The following is a 25,745-nucleotide window of genomic DNA, read 5'->3' on the forward strand; positions in this document are numbered from 1 at the left end:
CTGAACCAACAAATCTGGTACCAGGGGAAGATGCCAAGGCTGAGACTGGGAAAGGCTGCAAAGTAGGGGATACCAATGTTGCCTGGGCCAATCTAGAGCTATCAGAATAGCCTTTGGTTTTTCGTCCCTTATCTTTATCAGCACTCTGGGAAGAAGAGGCAGAGGAGGGAATGCATAAACTGAGAGATGTGTCCATGGGAAGGACAATGCATCCACCCTCCAAGCTTTGTTGTGAAACTCCCTGGTGCAGAAAGTTGGAAGGAGATGATTGGTGTGAGGAGAAAAGATCTACTTGTGGGGTGACCCAATGATGACTGATGCGATGGAAAATGTCCCTGTTCAGTTGCCACTCGTGAGGATCCAGAACATGTCTGCTCAAATGATCCACCAAGGAGTTCAGCCTCCCTGGAAGATACTGGGCTATTAGATGTATGCCCATGGATGCTGCATTGGACCATAGTCTCATGCTTTGTCTGCAAAAGGGGTAAGAGTGAGCACCCCCCTTGCTTGTTGATGTACCACATGACTGTCGTATTGTCTGTCCTGATCAGAAGAGTCCCAGGGTAGAGTAGGTCCTTGAAAGCCAGCAAGGCCTGCTGCACTGCCATCAATTCTTTTGAGTGTACGTGCAGATAATCTGCTGGGTGCTCCAAGTCCCCTGTATGCCCTCCAGATGAGCCCCCTCATGCAACATCTGAGGCATCCATGGTGAGAGTCTGGCTGGCAGGCGGTGGGTGGAACGGCATACCTTTGTTCTGAGAACAGGCTGTCGCCCACCAGAGGAACTCCATTTGTAGATAGAGAATGAGGGGAAGAATCAAGTCTAAGTCCTGTGTGTGCTGACACCAAAGATTTTTGAGGTACCATTGAAGTTTTCTCATGTGCAGCCTTGCATATGGGATCATCAAAATACATGAAGCAATGAACCCCAGTGCTTGCAGGAAATGCCTTGCTGGGTCATACTTGCCAAGTTCATGAAGTAAGAGAAAAAATTTTCTTGCTTCTGTAGAGGGAGGAATACCATCTGGGTGGCTGTATTTATACTCGCTCCCAGGAAAACAATCTCCCTTGAAGGAACCAAGTTTGACTACTTTTCGTTGAGAGTGTAACCCAAAGAGGTGAGAATGTTCTTCACAAAATCAAAATTATTTCTAGTTGTTCTGGGGAGTTTGCCTGAATGAGACAGTCGTCCAGGTAAGGATAAATCTGAATGTTTCTCTGCTTGAAAAAAAAGCAATGGCTGGAGCCAGGCACTTCGTAAAAACTCTGGGAGCAGTAGATAAGCGAAAGGGCAATGCAGAGAATTGAAAGTGTTGCTCCCCAGTCCTGAAGCAAAGGAACTGCCTGCAACTTTCCCTTACGGGGATGTGCAGATAAGCCTCCTTGAGATCCAAAGTTACCAGCCATGAATCCTTGCCCAGCATTGGTAGTAATTCTTGAATTTGGGAATCACCAGAAAAGTGTTTAGCATGGACAGACCCAGAATAGGGCGCCAGGTGCCCCCTTCCTTGGGTACCAGAAAAAGCCTTGAATAAAAACCTAGGCCTGCTTGATTTGCAGGAATGGGCTCTATAACCCCCCATAGTCAGTAGAGAAGAAATTTGAGTTTGTCCCTCTGCCCTGAGAGTTCTGGGTATGTCTGGGTATCCTTGCAAAACAGGGAAGGTGCGAAAGTAAAACTTGTAACGTTGGTTTACTAAATTGAGCAACCATTTGTCATCTGTGATGGTAGACCATACCTCTACGAACCTGGCTAACCTCCCCCCCCAAAGGAAACCCAGGGTCCGCAGAGGTAGTCACAAGAAGGCCGGAGTCATTGAGAATGTTTGCTTTGAGAAACTGGCTTAGAACTCACTGATTTAGCAGAAGAATGCCATTGTTTAGCCCTTTGAGAGGCAGAAGCATGCCCTCTGGAAGATCTGAAATCCCTAGGCCTAGAGCGACCCTGCTTGCCAGGATCAGGGAAAGACCAATTCTTGGAAGGATAATGTCTACTAAACCGAGGAGGCTGAACCTGAAGGAAATCTTTTACAGCTTGCATAGATTTTGCCTTATTCTCCAACTTCTTCAGTACCTCCTCATCCTTATTACCAAAAAGATTGTCCTTGTGCAGAGCAACATCCAGCAATTTAGATTTCACCGGTTCAGAAAGAGGCTGCTCCCTGAGCCAAGCATGCCTTCTCATTATGGAACCAGTGGCTAATGCTCTGCAGGAAGCCTCCAAAGTGTCAAAACCATAATGAAGTGGATGCTTATTAACTAAAGTGGCAGAATTCAGTAAGTCTTGTAAATCTTTGTTCTCCTTCATTGAAGGAATATCTCCAAGTTTAGCCTTAATAGCCTTCAAAGTATGCTGTTGATACTTAAGCACGTGAAAAAGACAATTCACGGATCTAATGGCAAGAGTTGCAAAGGTATAGACTTTTTTACCCCACCTGTCCAAGGCCCTAGATCCTTATCAGAAGGCACAGGGTTTTTAGCAATTGTAGCCTTAACACCCTTGGTGCCTTGAGAAATAATTTCTGGATCAGCAGAAGGGTTTTTAAAAAGTAATTCATGAGATTCAGGAACCCTGTAATACGTATCTGGTTTTCTGGGGCAGGAGAAACAGAATTAGGAATTAAAGAATTTTCCATGAAAACATCATCCACAACTTCCAAAACTAGAGGTATAGCCAGAGGCTTATGCTGTGGCAAATCTAGAAATTCCCTGATTCCTTTCTTAGACTGTGGAAAATTCTGACAATCCCATTTAAAATGCTCCCTAAGAGTATTCAAAGTATCCCCAAAGGAAAAATCTTCTGGGGGGGGGGAGGCAAAAGGGATAGAGTCCTCAGCATCAGAATCCTCAAAGCCAGAAAAAAGTTGAGAATTTCCTTCTTCACCAGCAGACATACTGGAAATCTCAGAATCTGAGACAGACAAAACATCAGGAGATAATTTCCTAGCCCTCTTTGAAGGGGGGATGACAAGTCCCTAATCAGGGAAAGAAGATCACCAGCCATCTTTATCAACTGGGACTGAGGTACAGGAGGGGAGGCCGATGCCTGCTTGTGAAGTAGGTTTACGGCTGGAAGGTTTACTAGAAATCCGGAGGGACTCGGGAGGCCTAGCAACTGCAGAAATCTGAATTAAGGTAGTTGGTCTGATTCTGGTCTCATGTCGAAAAGAAGAGGCGTCAGAAGCCGGTGCCCGCAAAGCGGCCCCAGACCCATCTGAGGTGACGACAGGCGGAGGGTCTGAAGACGAAATAGCAGCCTGCGGCATGGAGGACTCCGTAAAGGTCTTGGCAGAGGCTTGCGGCTGAAAATCTGCGGACTGCAGGGGCTGCGAAAGTGCCTCAGTGACTACCGCTGTGCTGACGACCAATTTCACCGGTGCGTCATCAGTAGATTTAACCCTAGGCCTGTCACGGTCCTTGTCTTTGCGTTTCTAGGTATATCCGAAGTCGGGAGACCAGAAGACGCCATACCGACGAACTTAGGCCAGACTCCGAAATGCTTATACAAAATCTTAGCTCTACAGTGTATGATACGCTGGTTAAAGGAAGCACAGAGATCGCAGTTAGGGACATCGTGTTCAAGGCCCAAACAAGTTACACAATAGGAATGGAAATCACGGTGCAGAATCTGTTTTCCACAGGCAAGGCAGTTATTAACTTTATCTGACATTCGTTAAAGCAAGAAAAGAGGAACCCAACGGGGTACTTATCTGAAGGAGTCTTCAACTTGGTAGTCAGAAAGCGAAATGAAGGTAAACGGCCGACCGGCACTAGTGCGAATTGCATCTGCTTCGGGCTCCGCGGCAAGAAAGACTGGGGAAATGGCAGCAAGGTAAACTCAAACTACTTTAGGCATAAAAGGATTTGGTCACAAAGAAACCCTACCTTTGTGAAAAAACGATGGGGTTAACTAACCACAAGAGCTTGTAAGTCAGATGCTCTTCTTGCAGGAGTCAGAGCAATGAGCAACACAGCTTCCCAAGTCAACAGACAAATCAACCTAATAAGCTGGTTCAAACTGAAGAAGTGTTATTCAAACACAAAGTTAGAATCCCAAGGAGTCAACTGTTTTCTAGGTGGAGAGACATGTAAAGCCCCCTTTCAAAAACTGCTTGACTTGGGAACAGGCAGAAAGGGGGAGGGGATCTAAAGTCAGACAAGTAGAGATGGTTGAATGATGAATCTTGATAGATAAGTAAGAAATGCTAGAGGACAACAACTTACACAAATAATCTAGATCCAGAGGCACTTGGTCTTTAAATGGGCCTGGTTCTTAGCACAGTACCATCTAGAACTCCACTCTTCAGTTACCACCTGGACCACATGCCTAATAGCCACCTATGAATCTAACGGTCATTTAAGGAAACAAAACAAAACAAAACAAAAAAAAAAAAAAAAAAAAAATCACTGGAAGATGGAGTTTCACCAGCAAAATTACAACAGACACAAAGAAACAAAACACAGTGCTGATAAACTGTCACACTTACTGGTGACCCATAGCAAATGAGCACAATAGAATATGAACAAATGACTTTAAATATAGATGCAACCAGCTTGCACCAGTGTCATAAAGGAATAAAGCTCTGACTATGGCTCAGGTGATCCAAGTTTAAAAAGTAGCTCAGTAGCTTCCCTACAAAGCAGAAAAGGATGGGTGTGTGCCCATCCTCAGGAGAGGAGAGACGCCTGCACGCTTTGGGCACACTTACTTAGTTTGATCTCCATGGTTAAGAGAAGGAAAATAACTACAAGGTGATACTTGAAGCTGGGAGGGGTCATTCTGTTACTATCAGCTCCATGCAGAAGTGAGATGCAGTTCAGCACCAATGCTCACTGCATGCCCCACCTCTGAAGTGGTAACTGGTGTGTACAGGGTTAAGGAGAAAACAGGTAAAAGCACTCCCTCAGCAGCATTACCTTTCTTTGGATGAGACAAACCGGAATGCCATAAGTTCTTTGCTGGCCCTGACCCGTAGTTAAGAGAAAGTACAGGAGAGGTAGAAGGGATCGGTTGCCAGGTGATCAAAGAGAGACAGAGAGAGAGGGGAAGAGACTGCATGGAATTAGTGGCTAGCTGTGCAGCAGCCAAAAGTGCTCTATACAGATATGCATAAAATCTCAAAATATGTCATAGGTTATTAGGTAGGTACTAGGCTAACTGCCCAAGGGCATTTATAAGCCTAGCCAGAGTGTGTTGGCTTTCGCCGCCCCATTGATTAATTAACTGATCCTCTGTCAAGCAGAGTCAATTAAGTGATCCCAGGGGTGTATTTTCTGTTACCCATCCACTCGTCAAGGTTTCTCTTGAAGAGTGTTAGTGAGGGGCTCTGCCTGATGTAATTTGGAATTTTGTTCCAAAGCATGGGGAGTCTCTGTGACAGGAATCTATCCCTCCAGCATGTTCTATTTATTGTTGTGGTGAGGTTTAGCTCACTAGAGCGTGTGGTTCGCAGTGACTTGGATTTCTTTAGGTGGAGCATGTCCATCAATTCTGAGTTGGACATGGCTTTGTAAGTCAGGCAGAGATCATCTCTGAGTAAGCGATATGCCACTGAGTACAGCCAGAGGTTTTTCAGTCGGGCTGCATAGGACATATGTTTGAGGCCAGTAATCCTCTTGGTGAGGTACTTTTGTGGTCTTTCCAGCTGTTGGAAGTGTCTTGTGAGGTACATCCCAAATGGGGCATTGTACTCTATGATGGGTCTAATGAGTGACAAGTAGAGGGGCACTATAACCTCTATTTCTACATGCGAACCCTTTAGTAATAAGATGGGTCACATAGGAGATCCTAACTACTTTGGCAATATGATTGTCAAAGGACAGATTACTATCTACCTGGGTCCCCAGATCTCTTATTACCTCTTCTGTATTAAGGGGGCTATCACCTATGTGGTAATTCGTGGGTGTTTTATTTTTTCCCCAAACGGGATGACTAGGCATTTTTTGGCATTTAGCTTGAGGCCATGACTTTGACACCAGGTGTCTGTCTCAGTAAGGCCCTTTTGGATGATGTCCGTGTCAGCAGGAGAGTCAATTATGGCTCCCAGTTTGCAGTCATCGGCGAACTTGGTTAGCCATAGTCCTCCTGTGTTTGCCTGTACTTCTGAGAAGTATATACCGAACAGTAGGGATCCCAGGCCGAGCCTTGCGGGACACTACTTGTGACTGGTTTAGAGTTGGACTTGAAGCCCACTATTCTTACCGTGTGAGTTCTGTCTGTAAGCCAGTTGGCAACCCATGTCGTGACGTAGGGGTTTATGTTCAGGCTGGTGAGTTTTTCTGTAATACCCGAGTGGGGAATGGTGCCGAAAGCCTTGGCAAGGTCAAGGTAGGCTGTGTGAACCACCTTTCTCGTCTATAGCCTTGGTGACTGTCTCGAAGAAGACGTTGGATTGTTTCAAGAAGTGTAAAGATATTCACTACAACAGTGACAGGAATGCTGATGAAACTTGTAAAAAAATCATACAAATCTGTTACAACAGAAAGCTGATTTCCTTTTAATGTACATTAGTGTAGGCATGTGTATTTCAGTTAAAGACCCTTATAAGTGCTAAGAGAGCTATCAAATTTACCTTGTTACCACCAATTCAGGCAGATGGAAACCCATTTTATGTCATCTGAAGAATAAAGCAAAAATGCCTACTAATCATATGCAGACAGCATTACAGTTGTACTTTGCTCCTATGATTCATCTATTTCAAAGTGTCATACAGTTCGGAAAATGAATGCAGTATGCTCAGCAGTTTCTTTTGAATATAGATTTTTATTTTATTTCTGTGACAGTGATCCTGCAGTGCCTGAAAACCTTCAGAAGTTGTCGAATTTAACGTACATCTCAGATTACTACCAATGACTTCAGGTCAAGTATTTTTGCTGTAATTCACCTACCTGTTATTGCTGCAGTGAAAACCTGTTTGTAGTGAGCAGCAGACTGAAAGATGATGGGTATCATAATCTGTCTCTTGGGAACAGTGGCACATTGTACTTCATCACTAGTGGGAAAGGAAAGCTCCAACAGAGGAACACGCTGCAAAAAGAACAGGATATATACTGAATTTTATTTTTAATTGGGACAAACAGCACAGACATACGACAACAATCTTCAAGCCAATGCAGCACTTAGATATTTACTGAAAACTACCAGAAACTCATTTTATACTTTCATTATAGTAATATGGGATATTCTGCAAGTGGTTTCAGAGAAAGAAAATGGAAATGCAACTTGACTGCATGCTAAAATGCTAGCAGGAGAGCATTGTTTTATGCAAACTAACTTGTCTTAGGATTTCCACTGCAACAAACAATTTAAAAATGGCACTTGGGAACAGGGAGATGGCAACAGAAGAAAAAGCATCAGCTTCATACAGGAGTTCTAAAAACTCACTTAAATGCTTCTAACATTTCACCATATCAGAAGGATAACAAATCATTATGTGATGATTTCTGATTAACCGTATCAGTGGTACTGCCTCTAACATATAGCCATCACAAGAAAAGTCACATCCTGCACAAACTTACTTAAAATAAGGTGGTCTAAATGTTTTTTTGGCACATCTGACAACACGTAGGTAAACACATACATTATCCCTGCCCATCAGACGCAGACACAAAATCACACACACTTGTGCTGCTACACACCTGAGAATCTCTAGTTACACCACATGGGTTAGGACTTGAGAACATTTTTGGGCATCTGTTAACAGGGGATGCTTGATCTAGTTCTTCTAGAGGATTCCCAGTTTCTTTAACTTCTCTTCTAATAAAACCACAGTTTTTTACCAGAGAGTCTTTAATCAGCTGCACTGCAGAAGAATCAGTTGCTTGCTTTTGTAGTGCCACTTCCTCTTTTTTCTTGGCCTCAGGCATGGGTATTTCAAGCATGCTCTGTGCTGAAAAGTCATCAGTCACTTTCAAAACACATTCTTTTTCATGTGCTGTCACTCGCAGAGAGGATATGTTCTGATACTTCCCCCATTTACTTTGTGCAATTGTACCAGCAGTCATTGGCTCTTTAATACAGTCTACAGTACCTTCAATAGCCCTTATAGAGGTGGAACTTTTAGTCTCTATGTCTACAGGATTAGCACCCTGGCCAGAAATCTTGGATAGCAGGCTCTTAAGACCCATAGATGAGGTATTAAAACAACAGTGTTTTTCCTTTTCACCATAGTCTGAAGGCACTGTAACAACTGGAGATCTCAGCTGATGTCTGGCTTGTAGGTTTATCGTTCTGTCTTCTGACTGGTCCAGCCTTGTGCAGTCTGTATTAAAGAAATACATATTTTAAAAAATATACATGGAAAGTTCTTTGCAAACCTTCTGGTGTTATTGCAAAAGTAGTATTCAAAATTAACAGGTACCAAATGATATTAAGCAGTAATTGGAAGTTATGTACTTACCATAAGTTGGCATCAGTGTTCTTCACTTTCATTCTTCCTCACTGATGGGTCATGGATATGACCCTCAGATGCAACTCTAGACTTAGATCCCAGTCTCAAGCTCCTCCCTCTATCCACAATGCTCTACTTTTCCCATCTTCCTCAGATTGAGTTTGCTGCCTCACTGCCTACTGGACATAGAGACAGAAACAGATAAAAAAAAATATCAGAGGCTCAAACCAGGAATATGAAGGTTCCTATATAATCCATAGATCCTCTAGGAGCAACTAGGTTGGGGGAAGGTGAGGAAGAATGGACAACACAGATGCCACGTTATGGTAACTACATAACTTTCAAATCTGATGATGTCCTTTTTATTCCTTCTCACTGATGGGTCAGAGTCCCCAGCTGCATTTACTCTTGGGTAGCCTCAAGGAAGGATATGCCAGAGCACTGTTGAACCAAAGGAAAATCTACTTCTACTTCTGGAGACAACGTCCAATTTATAATGGGTGACAAAGGTTTGAGACTTTGGCCAAGTGGCTGCTGCACAAATTTCATCAATCGAGGTTCTGGAGGAGAAAGCAGATGATATAGCCATAGATCTAGTAGAATGGGCCTGGGGGGGGGGGGGGGCAATTCCAGACCATTTTTTTGAATAGATCAATGAAATATAGTCAGTAATCCATTTGGCCAGGGTGATTTTGGAGACTGCTTGATCTAAACGGTTAGGCGAAAAATATAAAAATAATTGGTCAGACTTTCTGTACTGTTTTCTTCTATGAAAGTAGAAACATAGTTGCTTATGCACGTCAAGAAGATGTTAAGACATATTCACCCTTGTTAGAAAAATTTGGTAAGAAGACAGGCAATTGTACAGACTGATTAATATTATTCTCTGTAGCTATTTTAGGCATAAAGGATGCATTGGTATGAAGGGACACCGTAATTAAAAATAATGCAATAATGGTTTGGATGATAATGCCTGAAGTTCAGAAGTTGTCTTAGCTGATGTAATAGCTACCAAAAATATAGTTTTCCAAGACAGGAATTTCATATCAAAAGTGTATGCTGGTTCAACAGGTTCCTGGGTCAGGCCTTGAGGAATAACTGTGAGATCTCAGGGACAAGGATCCTTTATAGGAGGTCTAAGCAGAAAAATCCCTTTCATGAACACTTGCATAGCCTGGAAATGAAAAGGGAACAAAAATCATTTCCAGTGTGAAGCTGGAAATAGCTGACAATTGAAGTTTTATAATGGAAAAACTTGCTCATTCCTTTAAAAAAAAAAAAAAAAAAGTAAGAAAAAGAAGGATGGCTGAAACTGAGGCTGAAAAAGGGTCAATATTCTCTTTGGAAGTCCATATAATACATTTTTTCCATTTGCTAATGTAGACCTTCTTACTAGATGCTTTTTGGGATGCTAAAACTATCACGAACAGGGGAAGCAAGCCTGGACCATTGTACAATTACTGGAAGTGGAGAAACTATATGGTTAGCTTGAGGGTGTAGAGACTGGGGTGCTGACTCCCTGACAGGTGAGCTAGGAGGTTCTGGCTGGGCTCCAAAATCCAAGGAGGACATTTCAGGTGAGACCAGAGAAAGGGGAACCAAACCTGACGAGGCTAAAAGGGGGCAATGAGGATGACTGACCTCTTCTTTCTGCAGGAAGTTTGGGATCAAAGGAAGCAAAAGATAAGCATAAAAGAGACCGGGGGGGGGGGGGGGCAATCGAGAGCTACAGCATCTCTCAGTGACTCCTCCATCGAGGGAATCAGCGCAAAGTACTTGCTACACTTGCAGTTTTGGGGGCAAGCAAGGAGGCTGCAACAAGGCTGGCCTCAATGGCTGAAAATCAGATTCGTTACTGACTGACTGATGGACCACTTGTGAGGGGTCAGGATGGACCAACTGAGTTGTTCTGCAAGAATGTTGGACTTCCCTGGTATATGCGTTGCAACTAGAAAGCAGTCTGAAGATATTGCCCATTCCCAGACCTTCATGGCCTCTCTGCATAAGGGGTAAGAAAGTGGGTTCCTCCTTGTTTGTTGATATACTAGGCTACTGACATGTTGCCATTCTTTATTGCAACAGCCCCAAAGGGGACACTGCCCTAAAAGGGTTGCAACATAAGAACTGCTCTCATCTCTGGGATATTGATATGCAATCTGGTCTCTTAGGATGACCATGTGCCTTGAACCATTTTTCCATTGAAATGCCACCCATCCCACCCCAGTTGGGAAGCGTATGTGGTCATTGCGGTTGTGGGGCAGGAAGGAGGAACAGCCTGCCTAGGAAATGGTCATGTGAATGAATCCACCATTGAAGATAACTTTTGCAAATCAGAGTTAATTTGATAGGAACAGATAACTGCTTGGAAAAACTAAACCACTGAACAACTAAAGTCCACTGGAGGATTTGCATAAAAAACCTTGCTAAGGGAACTAGGATGATGGCAGCTGACACATAGCCAAGAGCTTGTAGTATCAATTTTGCAGATGGAAAAGGTAGCGTGTGCATGTCCCGTACTTGTTTTCTCAAATAACTTGTACGATGTGGAGGCAAGGACACCACTTGGTGTGTCGTACCCAGAAGGGCACCAATGAACTCCAAATTCTGAATGGGAGAAAGGTTTGATTTGGCAAGGTTTATGGCAATGTCCAGCGAGTTAAAGATCTGAAACAAGTAATCCCTGGCCTGAACTAGTGGATGCTGGGTTGGGGCAGTTAGAAGTCAGTCATCCAATTACAGAAACATCAAGAATCCTTTTAGTCTCAGGTGAGCTTCCACTACTGCATAGCATTTGGTAAACACCCTGAGGTCTGTGGTAAGTCCAAAGGGCAGAGCTCTGAATTGGTAATTACTGGCTGTCAGCCTGAAATGCAGATGACATCTGGAGCATCTGTCTATTTTGATGGGATAGTACGCATCCTGAAGCTCTATAGAGCACATTCAATCATCCTTGCACAACAGTAGTAGAATGGACTTGACCGTAAACAAGAACTTTGACTTCTTTACATACTGATTTAGACTGATCAGATCCAGAATGGATCTCAGCCCCCCCCCCCTTTTGGCACTAAAAAGAAGCAAGAGCAAGTTCCGAATTTTCTCTGTTCAGTTGAGACCTCTTGGACGATTCTTTTTTTTTTTTTGCAGCAATTTTTGAATCTGTGGTGCTGCGTGCTCCCAGGGACTGGGTAGTATTTTGGGGAGTTTCTTTTGTTCCACCGGAGGAGGAAGGAAAAAGGGAATGTAATAACCTCTGGATATTATGTTTAGCACCCAGCCATTTCTTGTCAGACTGGTCCAGGCATCCAGGCGCAGTGAAAAATGACTCCAGACTGCCTCCAGAGAAGCATTGACAGGGTCTGCCAGAGAAAGGTTTTTTTAAACTCTGATTCTGTGGACCCCCTCTGCCTCTGGGACAGCATCTACCATAATATACCTCCTCCACTAGACAGAGGATGCCTCCAAGCTTACAGTTACTACTGGGAAGGGGACCTGGAAAGGCCTGTCTGCAAAGATCAGCAGAGAATGAAGCCACCAGTTAGATGAATTATGTATGACAGAATGAGCATGATGGGTTGAAACAGGGAATCGTACTTCTGAGACCATTGTCTGTTGTAGAATCCTCATGGGGTAAAGCGCAAACTACACCATCAGAATCAATGATGTCATGAGGTCCAACACCCTCAAGACCAACTGTGCCAGAGGGTGATCGAATTGCTGAAGATTTTGTACTGTATTCCTCAAGGATGCAATTCTGTCCTGTGAGAGAGAGATCAGTTACAGTTGTGTCTAAATGGCACCTTAGAAGGACTAAATGTTGAGAGGGAGTTAGACTGGACTTCCCCAGATTAACCAACATGCCTAAGAAAGCACAAAGTTGGAGCAGATAATCCCTTGCCTGCAGAAGAGACTCCTTGGAAGTGGAAGCCAGAAGGCAGTCAATACAGATGGTACTTTTAACTGTAGAATCTTACTTGATATATTTTCTTCTTTTACCAATCTATAACTGACATTGTCTTTTTACCTATGTTCTATATCTTCTTTTACTTGGATTGTTTTATTAATTTCTTGTTATATTACTATGCTCAGCATACATGATGTAACGCATTTTGTGTATTATGCTGGATGTACTGTATTTGTATAACTTGATGCTGGAGCTTTTCTCCTCGGGCCTCCACTAAAAATGGACCTGGTCCAGTCAGAATTTCCCGGTTAACAAATGTAAAATAAATAAATAAATAAATAAATAATGGATGGAGTCGCTACCTTGGGTATTTCCACCAAGCATCTTCAGACTTTCTCATGGTAGAGAATCTTTGCTTGCCTCTCCAAGACACAGACTGCAATATTAGGGTTCTGCTTGAGTCATCAGCTGAATCATCTTGTCGACTTGGGGTGGGCCACAAGTGGAAGACTTCCTGCAAAATGCATTCTGTTGAGAAAGGGGTGACAAGTCCATCTTGTGTTAATACAAAATCCTCTCCAAAATTCTTCCAAACTTGGAGTCAAGTGAAGGGGATGGTGAAAGAAGCTTCTTCATATTTATCTATATCTATGGTTGGAGACTCCAGTAAGGAGTCAAAGTGCTTCCGCTTCAACCTTGCCTTCCACTCTGACCTCAGAGGTGAGGGTTCTATAGATTAAGACGACAAAATACATACAGTCAAGATCCCTACTTCTTGCTGAAGCCCCCCACCCCCCAAGTCCTTATATCTTTTTGTCAATTGTGGTCACATGGTAGAAGCTATGACAAAAGCCACTGTCAACAACAAATAAAAGGGGGGTCTGTATTGAAGAGACAAAGAAGGCATCACAACTCAAGCTGTCAAGACAGAACCAAAGGAACAGAAAGCCAAACTGACTTCAACTCCAGACATTGATATGCATGCTAGCACTGACATCAGTGCTGATGGCTGAAAGGCTGACAATCTGAGAGAAAATGACCTGGCCTAAGAGAATCAGGATCCATGAAGGAAAAAAAATGATATCAAAATTTACAGTTTTGACATCACAAAAAGGCAGTCAACCCTGATGGATCCACCAACTCTAACAAAGATGAGTCAACTGGCAGCCTCCTCAACAGAGAGATCTGAAAAGGACCCATACATGGAAACCTATTAAGGACGCAGTGAAACTGGGCAGAGAAGGTACCTGCTTTGCAATGATATTAATTCGGGAGGAGGCCAGGGATCAAATAGATTGCACTTGTCAAAGAGCCCTGCCACAACTTGATTGTAATTAGGATCCACTAAGAAAAACCTTCAGTACTTGACTGACCTGGAAGAGTGGTATCAAGGAACTAGGAGCTTGGGTTCAGAGGCTAATCAGGACATAATAATTGGTGGAGAAAGAGGGCCAGGAGACACCTTTGACAAAGCAAGGATCTTCTTCTGCTGGGACAAGCTTAATTTAGTCTTAACGTGCTTAGAGGAAATGGTGGCCTGTCCAGAAACATCAGACTTGGAAAGAACAGAAGTGCCAATGGAACGTCTACCAACAGAAACATCCTGAATAGCAGTGGAAGTCTTAATCTTTTCCATATCCATCCCATTCTTCTTGTCCGTAACTGCACATGTTCAGCACAGGTCAAATGATTAAACACTGCCCTAGCCCAGTTATTACTAATCTTGAGGTCTGGTTCTAATATCAGGTGGTAAGGGGCTTACACCTCACATCTCGTAGCTCTGAAATCCGTCTTCCAGAAATGTCAACTTCAATCAATTGTATAATGCAAAGAATTTCTCATACTGGGTACTTAACCATACTTATGTTGTTTCTTTACTTTAACCTTGCTGTACCCATTATATTGCACTGACAATCTGTCTGTATTGCATATCTTAAAGTTATTGTTATATTTTCCCTGCTATAAGACCAAAACTGGTCATTTGTGATCAGTGATGTACCCAAATTTAAAAGAAAGAAATGGAAGAAGAATGAGTTGTGAAGTGTAATGAAGCAGAAAGTTTTGAGATAACTGTTGTAGTGGACAACAAATGGATCCATGTCCAGATGATGCCATATTCAGACCAGTCCTTTACAAAGGCAGTGTTGAACCAATGGCCTTAGTAGAAAGAACAAGAAGTTATGTACTCACCATAACGTTCGATGTATGTAGTCCATCTCGCCTTACATTCCATCTTGACTCTGACTCGGCCATACTCTAGCTTGAAGTCTTCCACTGGCTCGTGGCTAAGAGGTATCTCATCATGCAACAGGTCTATTCCCCAGATCATGTTTGCTGCAAGCGCACACACACTGAGAAGAACCACCACCCCAAATGAAAGGACTTCTGACACCTAGAGACTGTACCTCCAGGTCCTCTGGGAGGGGGTAGGAGGGAGGGTTAGTTAGAATGTAAGGCGAGATGGACTACATACATCGAACTACATAACTTTTTGATGTTATGTAGTCCAATCTCGACTTCATTCTTACCCATGGGACAGCGTCCCTAGCACCTTGATCTTGGGTGGCTCAGTGAAAAATACTCTGGAGCACTGTGGAACCAAAGGAATATCTGCCTCTAGAGACCAGATCTAATTTGTAGTGACTAATAAAGGTATGAGGCGAAGCCCATGTTGCTGCAGCACATATCATCCATAGACATCCTAGCCTGAAACGCAGTTAAGGTAGCTACATACAGTGTACAATGAGCCTTCACTTTAAAGGGTAATTCTTTGCCACTGGAAGCATAAATAAATGAGATGCAATCGGAGATCCAGCGAGACAAAGTTACCTTAAAAACAGGAACACCAAGTCTAGTGTCTGAAAATGAGATGAACATTTGATCTCATTTCCTGAAATCTTTTGTCCTATGTAAATAGAAACGCAACTGTCTTTGAACATCTAGCTGATGAAACTTAAATTCTGCCTTGTTGGAGAATTCAGGAAAAAACACAGGCAACTCAATGTATTGATTGATATTGACAACAGAGGTAACCTTTCGAACAAAGGAAGGAATGGTTCTTAAGGAGACCCTATCTTCGTGAAACACCAAATAGGGTGGCTTAATCGATAATGCTTGGAGTTCAGAGATCCGCCTAGCTGAAGTTATGGCTACCAAGAATAATGTCTTCCATGACAAGAATTTAATGTTACACGTAGCCGCCGGCTCAAAGGGAGTTGAGATGAGCTTCTGTAATACAAAATTAAGGTCCCATGGTATTACTGGATCAAAGACTGGTGGTCGGAGTAATAATGTCCCTCTCAGAAAAGCCCTACAAAGCCTATGAACCATAAGGTTGGGCTCATTAGCAACGTGAAAGGTAGAAATCGCTGCCAGTTGCATTTTAATGGTTACTGCAGCTGACCCCTGACTGAACAGTTGAGAAAGAAATTCTAATATTGCCAAAACAGGTGCAGTACAAGGGTAAATATGTCTCTCACGGGCCCAAAGAGAAAATCTCTTCTTCTTACTGGAATAAATCTTCCTGGTAGAAGGCTTCTGGGAAGATGATAGAATATGGACCACTTCTGGGGAAAAGTCAAGAAGCCTGACTAAGGACAGAACTGGAGCAACCAAGCTGTCAGCTTGAGGGTCTGGATGGAGGGATGGAACTGTTCTGACATACAAGTCAGCAGATCTGGAGATGGGTCCAGGGCTTGTCCATTAGATAGAACTGAAGGAAGGGAAACCAAATCTGATGAGGCTAGTGTGGAGCAATGAGGATCATTTTGCTTCCCAAAGACTGTGCTTTCTGAATGACCTTTGATATCAGAGGTAACGGTGGGAAAGCATATCGAAAACCGGAGGGCCAATCGTGAACCAGAGTGTCCCTGGGTGTCTCCCCCTCCAGGGGGATAAGGGTGAAGTCGCTGCTGCATTTGGCATTGAGGGGGCTGGAAAATAGATCGCAGCAAGGCTGACCCCATCTGTGGGATATCTTCTCCACAACATAATTGTTAAGGGACCACTCGTGAGGCATTAGGATAGCTCTGCTCAGCTTTTTGGCAATCACTTTGGACTTCCCAGGTATATGTGTTGCAACTAGAAAGCATTAGGAAGACATCGCCCACTGCCAAACTCGAAGTGCCTCTCTGCAAAGGGGGTATAATTTGGCTCCTCCCTGTTTGTTCAGATACCATACCACTGACATGTTGTCTGAGTGGATTGCAATTGTCCCTAGAGGGAGAAAACTCTGAAGTGCTTGCAACGCTAATAGCACTGCTCTCATCTCCAAGACATTGATATGCAAATGGGACTCGTGATCCTGCCATGTGCCTTGGACTATCATGCCGAGATAATGTCCCCCCACCTGATCTGGGAGGCATCCATGCTCGCCGTGGCAACTGGAGAAGATGTAACAAAAGGCTTGCCCACGTTGAGATTGCTGGCCTGAAGCCACCAGCGTAGATCCTGCTTGCACGTGTCCGTAATCAGAATAGAATGGGAGAGTAAAAGGTGCTGCAGTGACCACTGGGCAAAAAGCAGCCATTGAAGAACCCTCATGTGTAGTCTGGCAAGGGGAACTAGCATGATCCTGGCAGCCATGGTCCCTAATAAATTGAGGACCACTTTTGCCTTGACCTTCCTCAATGGTAGTAAGGCGCAGACCTGCTGTTGTAGAGCCTGAATTCTCTCTTCTGGTAAGAAGGCCCTCATGAGCACCGTATCTAGTTCAGTGACGATAAAGGTGAGACGCTGCGAGGTCAACGAGGTAGATTTTTTCCAATTTAGAATAATTCCTAACCTTTGGCATAGCGTAATGGTGGCGTCCCTGGTCTGAAACAGTAGATGCCTGGTGGTGGCAGAAAGGAGCCAGTCGTCCAGGTACTGAAACACTTGGAATCCCTGACGTCTCAAGTGAGCCGTTACCACTGCCATGCATTTGGTGAACACCCGGGGGGGCTGTGGTGAGACCAAAGGGCAGAGCGCAAAACTGAAAATGACTGGCTCCAAGCCGGAAGTGTAGATGACTTCTCGATGCCCTGTCCATCATGATATGATAGTAAGCATCTTTGAGGTTGATGGAGTACATCCACACATCTTTCCTTAACAGAGGGAGTATAGACTGTAAGGTGACCATGCGGAACTTTTGTACATGAAGGTTCAATCGGCTGAGATCCAAGATGGGTCTCAGGTCCCCTGTTCTTTTCGGCACCAAAAAGAATCTGGAGTAAGTCCCTAATCCTACTTGGTCTGCAGGGACAGGCTGGATGGCTCTCTTTGATAACAACTTATTTTATTTCTAAAGTTGCGGAATCCTTGTGACTGGGTGGAATGTCAGTGATTCTCTTGGTTGGCGGGGGAGGAGAAGATATCTTTAGAACACACTCGTTTTGGGTGACGTCTTGCCAGGCATCAGGGAATAAAGAAATGCGATCCCCAACCAGCTCCACAGCCGTACAGTTGGGCCTCCCTTCAGGAGCGCTGGTAGGGAGAACCACGAAAGGAATCACGGTCCCCCTGGTTACGCGGGCCTCCTCTGCCTCTAGGGCGGCGTCCAACTGAATTTCCACCCCCTCCCCTGCCTCTGGAGGGGGAATCACTTTCTGCGTCCTGAAAAAACCTCTGCGACTTCCTGAACCACATTTTCCCACCCTTCTGGCCCTTGGGGTAAGGTCTAGAAGGCATGGAGAAACAGACTCCCATGGAAGACAGGGTTTTTCCTTCCTGCTCGCACCTAGTGAGAGTGTCCTTCACCTTGGTTCTGAACAATGAACCGTCAAAGGGGGCATTGGTGAACGTAGACTTGAAGGCCTCCTCGAATTTGCACATGCGCATCGAGGAGTGTCTTCTAAGAGAGACTCTGGAACCCACTGCCCTACTAGCTCCATCGGCTGCATACGAGATCAGCCTCATGGAGGAGCTGGTAAGGGAATTTAGGATAGACATCTGTGTATTGACCTTCTGTGCTATTGCATCAGAAATGTCACCCTGTAGAGAATCTCCTAACTCTTTTAGGAGATCTCTCTGGAGCCTTGTAAAATGGATCAAGTAGTTCAGGGACCGCAGTGTAAAGGCCGCTGAGGTAAACACGTGCTTCCCATACCTGTCCATAGCCCGGGACTCCTTGTTAGGCAGATGGACGGCAGACGAAGTTTCAGCAAGTTCCTTGTTGGTGGCTGCTGCCACCACCATGGCATCTATTGGAACGCCTTTTGTTAGATATTCCTTGTCAGTGGGGGCGGACAAAAACTTATTGGGTCTCCTAGGGACCGGTTCCACAGTGTCAAGAGTTTCCCACACCTTTCGACAGACAAGATCTAATAGCTCATTGAAAGGGGGAGAAACCCAAGAGGCAGAGTGTTAAGACCCAAAAGCCCTCAGGAACACAGACTCCTCATCAGAAGGGGATTTGGAGGGCCAGCCACCTCTCTGCTTCAAGATCTCAAGGATATCTGAAAAAGAGATATCTTCAAAAGACGACTTGGGGGACCCCTCTGACTCCTCGAGGTCAATGTCCCACGTGAGAGATTCATCCGAGGAGTCAAGGTGTTTCCTCTTACACATTCTCTTTCTGGCGGGCTCCTGAGGCAAAAACTCTGGGGAGACATCAGAAAGTTGGGGACCACTCATGGAGGTATCCTGAGGCTTAGGGTCTCCGCCCAAGACAGAGGGTGATCCAAAACTGACACTGGTGCCGGAGGGGGCAGAGTATCAGTGCCATAGGATGCAGCTGATGACCTAGCTATCACGCTCCTCATAACCTCGAAGGCTGATCCCCCGGCTCCAAAGGCCGACTAACTGTAGAGGATACAGTAGTAGCCCTCAGTGCTGAGGAGATGAGGTCCGAAGCAGATGTTGGGTCCAAGCTCACTCAAGCCGAAGCACCGAGAGGAAGGTTAGGAATCGATGAAGATCGAGCAGAGCCCTCCCCCTCGGGTCCGACTGGAGAACACATGGACCCTCGACCCAGTGGATAGAGCTGACGGGGACAGAGCGGAAATCGAAACTGAGAGGTCAGACGAGACTACTGGAACTGACCTAGCGGCACCCGACGGAACAGACAACGCTGGCTCCGAAGACCAAGAAAGGCTCGGAAAAGGAACAACAAAGGATGAAGAGACCATAGGCTCCGGAGCCGACTGGGTTGGAACCGAAATCAATTTGGCCAACACCAATGACTGAAGCAGTTTCTTCACCACTCTATTAACGTCCTCATCCCTGGAGGACCTGCAGGATATAGTTGGAGATCTGGATCTCCCTACGGAAGGGCACTTGCGTGAAGGAGAAACCAGAAGAACAACTGGAGACCGGCCCCGAACCAAAATATCTATGACCGGCTCCGAAAGGCTGGGAGCTGATATGGACTTAGTCAAGACACTACCTTCTGTCAGCACTGAGGGCAATGGAACCAAAGAAGGAGAAGCTGTTCTAGTAACTTTCTCTGGTGGCTCCGAGGAAACAGATGGAGCCAGAGAGCGCTTCTTAGAAGTCTTTTTGTCCTTTTTAGCTGGAAAGGGTAAGGCACTGGAAGACTTAGCCAAGTATTCCTCGAAGAACTGTTTAAGCAGTCCTTTCAAAATGAGCTTGTTCTTCTTCTCCTGTAGTACACGGGGACTGAAGGAATGACAAAACAAGTAGGACTCTTAGATGTGAATAGCCCCCAAGCAGTACACGCACACAGAGTGCCCATTAGTCAAAGACATTTTATTATTGCATTCAACACACTTTTTAAAGCCTGAAGGCCTGTGTTCCTTGGAATCCTTGGACATGCTGAATAAAGAGAACACACACAGATACAAAGCAATACGTATACACACTGGACCCAACTAAACCCCGCACGGGAAACTAGAGCCTCTAACTAAAAACGGCCTAGTAACTGGCAGGAAAAAGAATACAGGGAGGACTAGGTCCTCTAACTTAAACTGGCCTATTCCAGGGAAACAAAGGCAGGATAGCACCACTAGCCAGACACGACAACACTAAAAGCTAACAGAATATGGAGCACCCAACCAAAGACCACATGGAAACAACAGGGAGGACTAGGTTCTATAACTGAAACAGGCCTAGCCCATGGGAAGAAAGGAAACAAATGGGATACCAAAACGGCCAACGAAAAGGCCACAAAAACAGCAAGAGAAGCAAAACAAAAGGCAGTATAACACCACTACCACACACAGAGAGCTATGAAAATAACGTTTTTAAGCAACAACCAGTCAAAAGTTTATAAAAAGTTTACTTAATCACTGCCAAAAGCGAGACCACGTCTGAGCGTAATGAGTGGCAAACGAAATCTGGGGAACAGACCTGTTGCATAATGGGATACCTTTTAGCCACGAGCCAACTATAGTAGGGCCGAGTCAGAGCCGAGGTTCGGCTCCGAACCCACAAGTAAGAATGAAGGTGAGAGTGGACTACATAACGTCTCTAGTTTATCCTAGCTCAGTTTTGCTATGAAAGGAGTATAAGAAGCAAATACAATATGCTACTCACTTGGACATGTTATGTTTGACAACAGGGTTCTCTTCTTTGTCCTTTGAAATTAAATGAACAGCTGTTCAGACCTTATTTTCTTCGTCCTACCCATGTAAAATCTCAATTGCCTTTACAGATCCAGAGTGTGTAAAATGTTTTTCCCCTTGTGATGTGGTAATGTAAAAATATAACAGAAGTAAACTGCCTGATTTGGAAACAGTTCTGTCACTTCCACAAGCATGAAGGTAAGGTGTCCCTATCCTTGTGGAATATGATAAACTTATTTGCACACGAGGGTCTGCAATTATAAAATCCTTCTAGCACATAGTATGGCTACTAACAGGACAGTTTTCTGAGTTAGATGCTCTGGGGGTGGGGTGGAACTAACTTGATCAAAGGGCGTTAAAGTCAGTTTCTCCTGAAGGAAGTTGAGGTATCATGGTTGAGTAAGCTTCCCCATAAGGAACTGCTTTACTGGAAACAAGGAGAAGTGAGGGGGATTCCAAGGCAAGCAAGCTGAAATGGCAAAAGTAAGCACCTTCACCAAGTCATAAGACAACTCTATTTGGTAAAGACTTGACAAGTAAGTGAGGATCAAGAAAACAAAATGTGTAGTTTAGTTAGGTATGGTTTCTTTTATTTGATTTTTTTTCCTCCATAAAAATGCCCAGGCTGGAAACATGTGCCTAAAGGGAATGAGTGCTAAATCATCCATGCTGTCAGTCCAAGTACTCAATTTAGAGTGCATGAGTGACCCCATGTTTTGTGTTAAGAAGTCACCATACTGGGGAAATGGTACAGATTCTGCCAATATTAGGCTCAGTAAAAGGGAGAACCAATGATGTTCTTCGTTTTTCACTGTTGCATTCATCACACTTGGGTTATCTGCCTGCAGGTAGCCTCAGTTGGCCTGAATACCAGAGACTTAGTATTTCTGCGTCGATTGCTGTCACTCCAAGACTGACGTCAGGGGTATAAAAACAGGTAGCCGATGCCATTACATCAGTCTTTCTTGCAAAGGAGCCCGAAGCAGTAGTAGTTTGCACGAGTGCCAGTTGGCCGCTACCTGAGTTTTTGTTTACAAATTGAATCATCCTGAAGTCTTCTAAAGCTAAGTACCCCGTTGGGGAACCTTTTTTCTTGCTCTAACCGATGTCAAAAAAAGTTAACAATTGTCTTTCCTGTGGAAAGCAAATACCACACCGAGATTTTCATTCTTACTGCATCACCTGTTTAGGCCCAGACCACAACATACCTCACTGTCAGTTTTGTGCCTTGTTCAACGCCAGAACCATTCATCGTTGGGCCCTTTTCCCACCAAATACTTTCGTTCTCGATCTCTGTATTCCGATATGGCTTTGGTAAGCCATCCAACTACCGATATTCAGAAAAAACATAAGGATAGAGACAGACTGCTTAATAAGTTCCATAATATGTTGCTGGTACTTCAGCATGTGAAAATGACAATTCAAAGCCCTAATGGTGAGAGTTGCAGAGGTATATACTTTCTCACCCCATCTGTCCAAAGCTGCTGACGACGCTTCCGTTAAGCTAGTCATCAGTTCGCAGGTACTAGGTGAGGCGCTTTCGCAGCCCCTGATACCTGATTCAATGGATTCGCAGGCCTCTATCGAGACCCGGAGTCAGGTATGCCACGAGACTCTTCTTCGACTATGGAACCTGCGGATGTCTTCACCTTGGATGGGTCCAGAGTCGCCGAGCAGGCACCGTCTTCTGAGGAAGTTCATCACACTACCGATGTTTTGCATAAGCCAACTTCAGTTCTGTCTAAAACTACAGAGTTTCTAAGGCCAAACATACGCGCTACGCCTAGAAAATTGACGACGAAAGCGCATGCACCTGCTCCCTTGCCAGAACATCAAATGCTTAGAATGGCAGAAGACCTTATTATGCTGATTAGGGGAAGTCAGCCTTCCCTTGCAAAGAGAAAAAGAGATCAGTCACCAGAAGCTTCAACAGACCAAGAGTCTGACGACTCTGAGGGTTCTGATTATGAAGACATGCCCTTATCTGCTTATGAGGATTCTGATGCAGAGGAATGCATTGCTTCTGTCTCTCCTCCAGAGGAGTTTTCTTTTGGTGAAACCTTACATACTTTAAGAGGGCATTTCCATTGGGAATGCCAAGACTATCCTCAGTCCAAAAAGTGACTCAGAGAATTTCTAGACTTGCCACAACATAGGCCTTTAGCAATACCCCCAGTCCTGGAGGTTCTTGATGATGTCTCTATGGAATCCAGTCTTACTCCTGATACTTTACCCCCTGCTCCTAAGAAACCAGGCAGGTACTACAGAATACCTGTCTCTCAAAAATTACTTTTCAAAAATTCTACTGCTTACCCAGAGGTCATTTCTCAGGGGCCTAAAGGTATCAAAGCAACTACAGCTAAGAATCCCACCCCTTCAAACTGGGATTCCAGAGCTTTGGACAGATGGGGTGAGAAAGTATATACCTCTGCAACTCTCACCATTAGGGCTTTGAATTTTCAGTTTTACATGCTGAAGTACCAACAACATATTATATAACTTATTAAGCAAAAAAATAGCTACATTCACAGACTGTGCACAAAATAAAGAATTGCAAGAGCTTAGGCATTCTGCAAACCAAGTCAGCAAGCATACTTTGCAGTGTGGCTTTGACGCCCTAGAAGCATCTTGCAGGGCAGCAGTCACTGGTTCTGTACTGAGAAGGCATGCTTCACTTAATGAGCAGTCCTTGCCAGACCATGACAAATCAAAGTTATCAGATGCACCTTTGAACAAGGACAATCTGGCACCAAAGCAGAAGAGGTTCTTAAAAAGATGGAAGAAAAAGCTAAATCTATGCAGAGAGTCAAAGAATTCTTGCAGGTCCAGCCTCCTAGATTCAGTAGGCATTGGTCCTTTCCAGCCCCCCTCAAGGCAATCTCAAACAAGACCCAGGGGAAACAGACCACCCAGATTACATTCCCAGGGTATGCAGAGATCTAAGCAATGGAGTGCCTCCACCTCTAAAACAGAGTGCGCTAAGCCACCACCTTACGGAAGGAATTCCCAATGACTTCTCAACTTCACCCCCACCTCTGCCCAACTGTTTGTGCCCCTAGGAAGAAAACTTGCCCTTCATCCAAAAGCTGGATTTCCAACATCAAAGACAGATGGGTCCTCAACATTGCATCCCAGGGGTACAAATTTTACTTCCGCTCCCTGCCAACCCCAAAAGGGTTCCCAGACCTTCCTCCAAACCAGAGGTCGGAGGCACAAAACCAAGTTTAGTCCCTGCTCTCTATAAAGGCAATTCAACCTGTTCCTGCAGAACACATAGGTCAAGGATTCTATTCGAGACTTCTCCTGGTACGCAGAAAAGAGGGCACTTGGCACCCAATCCTACATATTTCAATTCTCACCACCTTCCTGGTGGTAACAAAATTCAAAATGCTCACCCTGTAGCAGCTTCTACCTATGCTAACCAAAGATGCCTGGTTAGTCACCCTAGACTTAAAAAAAGCCTATCTGCACATCCCTATAAGGGAGTCATGCAGGAAATATCTACGCTTCAGAGAAGGATCTATGCATTATCAGTTCTCTGCACTTCCCTTTGGCTTATCCACTGCTCCCAGAGTATTCACAAAAATGCCTGGCTCCAGCCTTTGATTACTGCAGAGAAATATTCAAATTTACCCATACTCGGATGGCTGCCTGATTTAGGCAGACAGTCAGGAAATGCTGTTGCAGCACCTGACATTTGTAAAAAAAACCTTCTACCCTCCCTGGGGTACATCAACGAAAATAAATCAAAACTAGTCCTCAGTCAAAAGACTGCATTCCTGGGAGCAAGCTTGGACACAGCATCACAGATGGCATTCCTCACTCCAGAAAAATAAGCTTATCCGACAGACTACTTTACTCAAATGGCCACCAGAACCTAGCTATCCGCAAAGAAAATCCTGTGGGCCCTAAGGTTCATGGTCTCATGCATCCTACTAATTCCATATGCCAGACTGTATATGAAGAAACTTCAATGGTACTTAAAAAGTCTTTGGTGCCTACATTCTCAGGACCTGGAAACCATCATTCCTATAATACCCTGTTTAAGGACAGAGTTTCTCTGGTGGGCAACAGCATGCAACCACAATAAGGGACTGCCTTTACTCAACCCACATCGCCCAGACCCTAACCACAGACGCATCAGACTATGCCTGGGGGGCACACATGGTCAGCAAGTGCATTCAGGGCCACTGGAGCCCAAGTCAAAGTGATTTGCACATCAACCAAAAAGATGCTAGCTGTGCAGCACGCTCTGGTAGCTTTCAGATCCCTACTCTCACCAGGACACCTGCTAATAAAAGCAGACAACACCACAGTTATATGGTACATTAACAAACAGAGGGGAACCCACTCTTACCCACTCTGCAGGATAGCCATGGCCCTGTGGAACACGGCCTTGGACTTCCAGGTCCCTCTGCAAGCTCAATTCCTGCCAGGCAAACAAAATTCACTGGCAGACGACTTAAGCAGAAATCTCCTAGACCCACGAGTGGCAAAGAGTCAGCACCTTCAACCTGCTGATTCAGAAATGGGGACCCCAGAGTTGGATCTCTTTGCCTTCCCCTGCAATCACAAGCTGAGCAAATTCTGCACCAGGACACATCAACAGCAGGGCCTGGAAAGTGGATGCATTATCCTTCCAGTGGGCAAATCTCTCAATCTATGCCTTTCCCCCTCTGCCCCTTCTCTCAAGAGTATTGCTCAAGATAAGACAGGACAGACCAAGGATAATTCTGACTGCCCCAGACTAGCCACGCCAGCACTGGTACCCACACCTGTGCAGCCTGTCACCGGTGCCACCCTGGCACCTACACCAGAACCCAACCCTGCTCTCTCAGCGGGGGTCTGGGGGGCAGATCTTGCATCCACAACTGCAAACCCTAAACCTTGCAGCTAGGCTTATTCCTTGAATTCTCCCCCAGCAACCAGCCTAAGCAAGCAGGCGTTGGACAT

General features: G+C 44.7%; 1 protein-coding gene across 1 annotated transcript in view; it reads right to left on the minus strand.

The window, feature by feature from the left end:
- ZGRF1 (zinc finger GRF-type containing 1) overlaps positions 1 to 25,745 on the minus strand; it is a 2,981,513-nt gene that overhangs the window by 1,826,822 nt on the left and 1,128,946 nt on the right. Inside the window, 2 exon segments of the mRNA XM_044061551.1 lie at positions 6,889 to 7,027; positions 7,639 to 8,261. Of these exon segments, the coding sequence (XP_043917486.1) occupies positions 6,889 to 7,027; positions 7,639 to 8,261 (762 nt within the window).

Source organism: Protopterus annectens, chromosome 2.part0, assembly GCF_019279795.1.
Source record: "Protopterus annectens isolate FY-2018-M chromosome 2.part0, PAN1.0, whole genome shotgun sequence".
In the NCBI taxonomy this organism is placed as follows: Eukaryota; Metazoa; Chordata; order Ceratodontiformes; family Protopteridae; genus Protopterus; species Protopterus annectens.